At 36.5% G+C, this 10,142-nt stretch overlaps 1 protein-coding gene across 2 annotated transcripts; it reads right to left on the minus strand.

Moving 5' to 3' along the window:
- LOC109822524 (glucan endo-1,3-beta-glucosidase 12-like) lies at positions 5,072-8,801 on the minus strand. 2 transcript variants are annotated; one of them, XM_020388743.1, is made up of 5 exons: positions 8,388-8,801; positions 6,423-7,865; positions 5,695-5,728; positions 5,440-5,597; positions 5,072-5,340 (listed from the first exon to the last, which is right to left on the minus strand). In XM_020388743.1, exons 1-5 carry the CDS (start codon positions 8,464-8,466, stop codon positions 5,231-5,233), a joined length of 1,824 nt encoding a protein of 607 aa, XP_020244332.1. In that variant the 5' UTR covers positions 8,467-8,801; the 3' UTR covers positions 5,072-5,230. The 2 variants fall into 2 exon arrangements, with proteins under 2 accessions (XP_020244332.1, XP_020244331.1); XM_020388742.1 differs by having other exon boundaries at positions 5,072-5,597; positions 8,388-8,800.

Here is a 10,142-nt window from a genome sequence, read left to right on the forward strand (position 1 = left end):
AATAAAAAAAGAACCTTAAACCGGTCATTGAGCATCTGGATGTTGTATTGCTTATCAGCCTTGTGCTCCTGAACATAAGATGAATTCTGAAGGAACGAAATCAAAGGAGCTGCAGACTCCTCTTTTGATTTCAGCCTCGAAACGACCTCCGCTCTCCTATTAAACATCTTTAAACAGCAAAAATGAACAAAACTCAAATAAAAAACCCTAAGCCTATAAAGAAGAATAAAAAACCTAGGGTTACAAATCTGGCCTTGAGGAACCTCTTCAGTGTGATAGAGGTTCTTGTGGATGGCCATGGCGTAATCAACCATGTTCGTTTTGCTCTTAAGGTCGATCTTGGCCTTCAAAATGTATTATCATTCTAGAAAAATTAAGATAAAAAATCAAATAGATTAAAAATGAATCAAGTTCACACAAAATGCATAACTTATTATAATAACCATCAAAATCTAACAAAATCAAATGTGTAATTTCTCAAATCATGCAATAAAATCTAATAATTGTGATCTTCGCTAACACCATATCTCCTTTCTGAATAGCACTCATTTCTATTCTTCACCCAATATAAATCATAATCATAAGTAAGCAATGAATTTACTTACCTAGAGGGAAGAGAATATGAATCCATTCAGAAAGAAGAATGTAAGATTCAGTTAAAAGTGATTATGATATCTTAAGCATGCTAAGGAAAAAAGATAAGTGCGCTGCAGCCATTACTGCCATTTTCAGCAAAACAAATATCAGATGTTAAACTCTAGCTAAATGAAACTGCAATCAACTGCAAATATCAGATGTTAAACTCTAGCTAAATGAAACTGCAATCAACTGCAAAAATGGAGCCAAACTCAAAAGAAATAAATGTTACTATGATTGCATTTGATGTAATCAACTGCAAAAATGGAGCCAAACTCAAAAGAAATAAATGTTACTATGATTGCATTTGATGCGGTAATAGGTTGCATGACACCCCCCTACAGATAACTCTTAACTCACCCTTCAGTATATCCCCATTATATAACTCAGAAATGGAACCCTTGTCATTTGTCAGAAAATTAGAGTTCAATCATAAAATACCGAAAATATCCTGCTCGTAATATTACATGGACCAAACGTAAATCAACCAAACATTTATTAAAAATCCATTATATGACTCAGATAAGGGATTTTTAACTCGCATCATGTTACAATTTCCCGCCTTTGAATTTCTTCTTTGCCTCAAGATTTAAAGAGGCAGCTTGAACTGTAGAATGACCACATGACAGAATCCTAACTTTTACTAAATCATACACTTTATGCTCAACATGTATACAGATTCCCAACAAAATATAAACTTTTTCCAAACCCAACTTATTTATTTAAAAAATCAAACTTTGAGCACCAAATTAATGTTGAATCTTAGTATTCAATCAAAGGTTAGCGCCAACATCGACTCAGATAACTTCAGGCAATCATACAACTAAAAGGGTTAAGTAATTATTGTCTTACCAAGCTCAATACCACTAATTTTCTTAATTAGTCAATATTTCGAAGAAAATATTATCTTTTAAAAAATTGCCTTGTAACATATAAAAATTCTAAAGTCACCAAATAGAAGGGTAACAATCTCATGACATTCTTAGAATAAGACAATAATACATGAAGAAACTTATCAAACAAATATAGAAATTAATGTAAGGAGTGTATAATTGGACCTGTATACAAAATTGTTACTACCAAAAGCAACAAAATCCATGAAAAATATCACCTTATGTCGTTGAGAAGTTGAAAGGAGATACTTCTAATTTACAAATGAAGCTTTGTGGAGAATTGCTCGTTTATAAGGGGATCACCGCTACTGGAGCTTAAATATCCATAAAATTTTCATCTACTTAACTACAAATTCAAGCAATCATACATTAACAAATCATAAAAAATCATGTATCCAAAAAGTAATTGCATCTAAAACTGAAGGTGGAAAATTTCTCTTCTGAGAGAGAAATTAAACACCATAAGACAGAGAAACTAATTTCAAAAAGATACAGAGCTCGACCCATGATTCAAAATTCGATCTTGGAAAGCAAATAACCAAAGAATTGGATGTTGCATACCTAAGAACTCTGGATTGGTGCTTTTAGGGCTCGAGGATTGGAGCTCGACGGTGCTATGAGAAGAGGTGAAGAATTAAAATTAGTTATAAAATTGTTTTAAAACTATAAATTGAAAAAAAAAATTAAAGAAACTTACTGCAGGGGGGTTGCCATGTGATGGCGGTCGGATGTCAGCGGGGGTTGTGGGCGGGCGCTGCGGGTGGATCTGTGGGGGTTGCTCGGAACAGGGATGAGAGAAGGGGGTCGTTTGCTGTTTGGGAAAGAGGGAAAGGAAGCGGCGGCTATAGGAGGAGGGATGTTGTCTAATCGGGGAAGGAAAAAGTAAAGGAGGCGGCGGCTTGTAGAGGAGGAGAAGAGCAAGGGGGTGCCGGCTTCTTTAAAGGTTGTATAGGGGGGTTTCGGTGGAGGTGGAGGAGGAGGTAGTGGGTCGTTGAAGGATGCAGGGGGGTTCGGTGGGCTGGTGGCTATTAGGAAGAGAAGGGGCGATGGGCTGGCGGTTTGCGAAGGTGAAGAAAGAGGGCGGGTGCTGCAGCGGGCGAGTGGCCGAGGGAGGGCTTCAGATCTAGATCTAGATCTGAAGAGAGGAAAAGAGAAATAGATATGTGGTTTTTCTTTTTTTTTTGGTATTTGTGCCATTATATGTTTTGTGATTGTGTATTTTTGTGTTTGGTTATATGTGAGGTACGGAATTGGCTTTGTTGATTATTATGTGTGTTATTTAGATTTGGAAGAAAGCAAAGCTTGGAATGAAGTGTGTATAGATATCGATGCTGGTTATAGTCTGATTTGCGTGTATGCTTGATTATTGTATTTCTCTGGGTATTTTTTTTGTTTGTATTTTGTATATTTTTTTTTTAGTTTATGGTTAGGTCTAGTTATTTTTGTTATGTTATTTTTTATTTTTTTTTTGATATATTCTTTTTTGTATATTGATATATATATATATCTGTGATATTACTTATGATCGTATCTACTGTGTATTGATTGTTGTATGTATATTAAGTTTTTTTATTATATTATTTATATATTTGTTGATTATATTACTTATTATTTTGTTTCTCTTTTATTTATTTTTTCTATTTGCTTTTTTTATTTTTTTGTTTGTTTTTTTATTTTTTAATTCTATTTTATTTTGTTTTATTTTATTTTAGCTTTTTTCTATTTATAATATTTCTTCTTTTTCTATATTTATTATTTGCTCTTTTCATCTGGGCATATATTGCTTCCTTGTCCGCTCGTGTTGTGCGCGGTTATACGATCAAGATCAGTGAATTTGTGAGTGTGTCTGGTACCTGTGATAAACTCAGTTTTTCTTCGCTCGGATCTTAGACCAATGCCGGCCGTCCAGAACTCATTGACCGAACATTTTGGCCGGGCGACAACACACCGATGGTCGAGTGGCCGGCCGGAGTGTGGCGGCCGACACGTCATCAGACGTCGACGGTGCTGAAGAAATGCGGCCAAGCCGGCACCAACGGTCACCTATAGTGACCGTTGGGCAGAAATGACCGGACCGGGCTTGGCCGGCCCAGTCAAAAATGTCCGTTTTGCCCCTAAAACGGTCAAAAACGGCTAGATTATGAGGGTTTTTTGGTCATTTGCCTAGGAGGATGCCTCTATAAATAGAGGTTTTTTTTTACTTTTTCTCCTCACACCAAAACTCATCTACTTCTCTCTTATACAATCTTATACTCTCTTATAATCTCTTATATTTTCTAATACTTCTATCAAATGGCTTCTGGATTTGATTATGAAGAGCAACACCTATCTCCTACTAATCCAGAAATGAGTCCTCCTACAACAACTACTCCTCATACCGGTGTTAATTCTGAATCTGGTGACGACGAATCTGCACCAAGAGCTCCTAAAAGGCCGAGATCCGATGTGTGGAATTTATTTGAGAATATAGACGTCACCAAGGATGAACACGGTAGGATCATCATCCAGAAGGCTAAATGTGCGTTGTGCGGCCAGACTTTCCAAGCTCATCATAAGAACGGCACCAACCACCTCAAACGTCATATAGAAAAACACAATAAATGCCAGAATCCTCAAGGTGATATCCGACAATCTATGATTTCTTAATCTTCCTCTTCTGGTAGTCTCGGTACTTGGAATTATGATGCTGTCCGAGCTAGAAAATGCGTAATCTGGTTTATCGTTCTTAAAAAAACATTTCTTTTAAATTAGTAGAAGATAATGAATTTGAAGATTTGTTTAGAGATGATTTTTATCCCGCATTTATAAAAATTTTTCGTCAAACATGTCAACGTGATATTTTAAAATATTATCAGGAGGAAAAAGAAAAAATAATTTCTTATTTTAAAAATTTAAACTATAAATTTTCTTTAACTTCTGATATTTGGACATCTAGAGTGCAAACTGGTTATTTATGTATCACAGCACACTGGATTGATAAAAATTGGCAAATGTTTAAAAGAGTTGTTTCTTTTATTATAATTGAAGAGTCACATACTGATATTAATATTGCACATTTAATAATTGAAGAACTTATAAAACTAGAAATTGATCAAAGAATATTTTCTCTTTCACTAGATAATGCAAGTAATAACAATGTAGTTGTTGATTTTATCAAAACAACTCTGTCATTGCCATGTCATGGTAAACTTTTTCATGTTAGATGTATCTGTCATATTTTAAATTTAATTGTTCAAAGTGCATTCTCTGAAATTAAACCCATGATTGAAAAGATTAGAACAGTTGCTAATATGCATAATGCTTCTGAAATTGTTCTCGGTGAGCAAAATTTTAACTATTTGGTTGATACTTTTACATTGCGGGTGCAAGATAGCCTATATAATTTGCATGATCGGGTCCTCATTTTAACTCCAGTATTTATACTTCCCTGCTCAATGAATAGTTAGATTATTGTCTCCATCTAAATTGTTCTCGCTGCAAATTAGTAGAAAAATATTTCAAACAAATGAAGAAGAAAGATTGGTAATGAGAACACCACTCTATACATATAATGAACACTCTTTAATTTATCTAAAAACCAAATCAGAAACTATCAATACAAACAGCAAGCTAGATTTCTACAACCAAATCCCTTAATTTACACATCTACACTAGTTTCACTGTAGCTGTTTCAAACTCTCTAGTACAAGTTCTATCAGATGTTATAGAATAAGCTTCAACACAGTGAACACGATTGCAAACAAAATCCAGACTCCAGGATGAACCGACGAGCTTCTGTTGAATGAGCCCGTGGGATTATCCGAACCAAAAACTGTATTGGAGCCATCAGAGTTAGTATTTAGAACCGATGAGCCTGAACCAGAACTTGAGCCAAAAGTAGGATTCACACCGCTGGGTGCAGTGCCGATACCTGTGGATCCCGTGCCTGAGCCATAAGTAGGATTCGAGACAGGATTCAGGCCCGGATTCATGCCAGGATTAATGCCTGGATTCAAGCCAGGACTCATGCCAGGATTCTGGCCAGGGTTAATGCCGGGATTCAGGCTGGGGTTCACGCTGGAACCAGAACTGCATAGAAAGTGGTATGTTTTGAGTATCTGTTGTATATTTGATGTTTTGTGCAAGTGTCACTTGAGTTCATGGTTCTGTTATGTAATGTTCTTACCTCGATGATGATGGGAAGTTGCAAGTTCCACTACCTGATATAATTTGAAAGAATATGAGTTATGATGAAATAATTTGGATGTTTTGAATTTAAAGGAATGGTTCATGTATTAAAATCTGATGCAATATAAATAGAGAAAAAAACAAAAATAGGGGCCGTCAGCACCTCTTCCTCAAATTGATGTTCAGAACTTTACCATGAAATACGTGGCAATCCTATAATGATCGTATATGGTAATCTCTAAACTATTTTTGATTACTAGAAAACATGCTAGGATATCTTTAGGTTCCGCTACGCGCGATTACATACTACATCAGCCTACATAGAGATTACCTATTGGCAACAGTGGTGAATAAGGAATCATGGGTGTATTGCACTCTGATTGTTTTTTTCTTGACAATTTCTATCAATATGGTAACTAGAAATCTTGAACTTTTCTACATTTTATCTGTTTTGTAATTTTATTTCATTATTGTCTACAGCGGCAGAACCTCATGAGTGGTTAATATATGAAGGAACACTATCAAAAGCATAAGGGACTACTTGAATAGGCCACTAAGTTTACATGAAAGAATCGACCATACATGAAGCTTCATGGTTTTTTTTGTATGCATGAATTCGGGAATGGGATACCTCAGCAAGAACTTATCTTTTATGCTTCATGTAAATCACATCACATTCACGATGATAGCGAGACTGAAGAAACACTAAAAGCGAAAAATTCTTACTCGGATTAGTAGTTACAAGCGTAGCCGTCCCTCCAAAATCACAACTACTTGGCACTGGATTCCTCTGATAGTAACTATTAAAAGCATACGAAGCATGAGCTTGTAAACTATTCGGATTATAGCAGCCCCCTGTCATCTGTATGGCGGAACAATCCACACCTCCAATCCCACAAGCATAATCAAGTGCATTCTGAAGCGCATTCTCTGGCACATCGCTCCTCGCCACGCACCAAGTCTGCCCTGATCCAACAACAGGCGTAACGGGCACTGTGCCCGTTGGTACCGCGGTTGCAGGTGTTACAGGCACTGTGCCCGTTGGCGGGGGAAATGGATATGTTGTTACCGGATTTGTCACCGGTTGGTTGACTGGGTTTGTTATTGGGGTCGTTACGGGGTTTGTAGGGTTTGTTACTGGATACGTGACGGGATTGGTGGTGGGATTTGTGAATTGAGGGGGGATTGTAGGATTTGTGGCGGGACTCGTGAATGGAGGGATTGTAGGATTTGTGTAAGGATATGTGATTGGAGGGGGGATTGTAGGATTTGGGTAAGGATATGGGACTGAGGTTGTTGTAGGATTTGTGGTTGGATTTGTGATCGGCGAATTGGTAGGAAAAGTAGCTGGATTGGTGGGTGGAATAGTAACGGTATTTGGCGGCGGTTCTGTGCTTGGAACGGTAATTGGAGGGAAAATGTCATGAATCATTGTGGTTTTCTCGTCAAGAAACTTAGCTTTGGATATAGAGGATATGTCGATGAATAGAGCAGAAATCCTATTTTTAACCTCAGGATGGTTGTCTATAGATTTTTCCAGTTTCTCAGTGAATTCAGCCATTTCTGCGCCACTAGGGACTATCGAACTCTTGACATTGAGGAATAAAGGGATTTCAGGATAGGGAAGAAGAAAAGAACAAATATAAAGAGCTCTTTCGAGAACGGAATGAACAAATCCATCTCCTAAGTTTCGATCTCTACCCACGAAAGTCTCAATAAATATCGATGAATTGGTTTTATTTACAAGCCTCATCATGCTTGGGAGGTTTTTCTCAAGGTCACTGAGAGAGAACCTAAAAGAAACTTCTATTTTTTCGTCAAGGTCGAATTTTTCCAACACTGAATGGATTGAGTTAAATATATGGAGGAGGGAAGTGAAGTCATGTTTTGTGGTATTAACTACAATGGTGTTTATGTTCAAGCGAGGGAGATGTTTTAGCGTGTGGGTTTCAAGCCATGAGATGAGACTTTTGGGTTCAATAGGATTCAGAAAGAAATTGATGGGGATTTGAGTGTTGGAGAATGAATCTAAATAGGCTTCTGCCTTGGAATGAAATACTCTAAATTGCGATGATATGTTGTTCTTTTGAACAAAGGCTAGTGTTTCTTCCGGCGACCATGCTTCAAAGTTATTTTGTGTTGCATCATAAGAGAAGCCTACCGAGGTTCCTGCAAGGAGTTTCAGCAAAAAATTAACCACAGTTATTCAATATCTTACCTAAACTAATACAGATATTCGAACAAGTAATTTGACAAATGTTATCATGCAAAACAGTAGAGAAAACTGATACAAAACCTGCAGATGAAAAATAACTAAAACTATCAGAATCTACTCAAACTTGGTAAAGACTAGACAATTGATAAGAAAAGATATATAGGAGACACTCATAAAGTTAATTAAGGAGCATAAATGTAAAGTTTCGTAATGTGCGTTTTGCCTCAAATTACAAGTTTTCAATATTCTTTTCCCCGTCACATTGCAAGGATGGGGGGAAAAAAAAGAGCGAAAAATACAGGTACTTTACTTCGACTATAAATTAACTGCTCATTAACAGAGAAATATATATAAGTACCTCACTTGGCTCATATATTCAAAGAAAAATCCTTCCGAGAAAAATGCAAGTATCAACCAATTAGCTAACAAGGAGAATCAAAACAGCCTTAAAATGACTAGAAGACGGTGAAACTGACCTGAACAGTTACAAACGTGACTAAAAATGAGAAGTAAGGCAACAAAGAAACTTTTTCCCTCAGTTTGTTCTCCAGCCATTATTAGAGTGATATACGGAGAATTTTGAAAAGACCAAAGTGAGCTCTCCAAGTGATCTCTCGAGTTGCAGGATTAGAGTAGTGCATTACGCATCCAGAGTTGGGAGTTAAGAGAGAAGAAAAAGGGAGGGAGTGGTATTAAGAAGGGTAAGAAAAAAGATGAAGGTGGACAAGAAAAGTGTGATAAAGCTAAAGTAGAGAAATCAAAAGTGTATGATGGAAGTACTGATGGAAAAAAGATGAAATAAACAAAACTAAACAAAAAAAGACAGTGTAACATGGATGAGAGTGGACACTCTGTATCCACAATACAAGGAATCTGTTAAACCTCTCTAATCTTTATGATCCTCTGTCTGTATCTCTGAGAGAAGTAAAATTGAGGTTATTTTTTAATCATCACACTGGTTCAAATTGTTAACTTTGCAAAATTATGAGACCTGGAAAGAGAAGTAGTAGTCTTTACTTTTAATAAAATTTCAAAAGAGAGAGAGTCATAAAGATGCATCCTAGTTAGTTTGTCTCGTGCTTGTTTTCATGAATTTTTGGTTAAAAATCATCCTCTATATTAACGGAGAAGGGATTCTCCGGCACATCGCTCCTCGCCACGCGCCAAGTCTGCCCTGATCCAGCAACGGGCGTAACGGGCACTGTGCCCGTCGGAGGTGGAAACGGATGGATATGTTGTTACCGGATTTGTCACCGGTTGGTTGACTGGGTTTGTTATTGGGGTCGTTATGGGGTTTGTAGGGTTTGTTACTGGATACGTGACGGGATTGGTGGTGGGATTTGTGAATTGAGGGGGGTTGTAGGATTTGTGGCGGGACTCGTGAATGGAGGGATTGTAGGATTTTTGGTTAAAAATCATCATTTATATTAGGACATGTTTGATTGATCGGAAATATTAGAAGTAAGAAATAAATCAAATCTATTACTTCTGAAATTATGAATTAGGAAGTAGCGGAAGTACTTTCTTTTCTGTTTGTTTCGTAAAATTTTAAAAGTAGAGGAAATAATGTTTCTTCCACTTCATTAGCTTTTTTTTTGGTTTGGTAGCAATAATAAATATTGTTAGGAAGAGAAAAAGATGATTTTTCGGGATTTTATTTAGAGTATGAAAATATTTATATAATAACAAAATTGATTTTATTCCTAAATTGACTCAATTTCATCTACTTAGGAGGTACTTCGGAGACTTGAGGGTAGGAAAAATATTCAAGAAGTAGAGATGTCTTGTAGATGTCACGTCAACTTCTAAGAAAATATTACATATTTTATTTACTACTTCCGTGTAAACAAATAGACACTTAATGGAGAACGGATTTGTTAGTGAACTATCGAGAACTAATTTAGTAGTTCCATTACCTATACTATATAGTAACTTAAACTTTATAAAGAAGTTAATTGTTGTTAGCCACCTAGATGTAAGTTAGTTACAAGCATGTTCACGTGTTGGGCGCCATTTGTACATATTTATTCTTTAGAATTTTGAGGGCAATAGTTAAAGAGGAGAGTGAAAATAAGATGAGGATAAGTGGGACTTTAAGTCCCCATTGTCTCCATTTTCTTCTTCCTTCTTATCTTCTTTTCAATCATTGCCCTTAAAAACAACGGTAGCATCAATGTAGGTCGAGCCATTCTTATATAGAATGGATTAAAATGGGTGTTTAGGAGGGCTAA

Source organism: Asparagus officinalis, chromosome 8 (genome assembly GCF_001876935.1).
Source record: "Asparagus officinalis chromosome 8, Aspof.V1, whole genome shotgun sequence".
Classification (NCBI taxonomy): Eukaryota; Viridiplantae; Streptophyta; class Magnoliopsida; order Asparagales; family Asparagaceae; genus Asparagus; species Asparagus officinalis.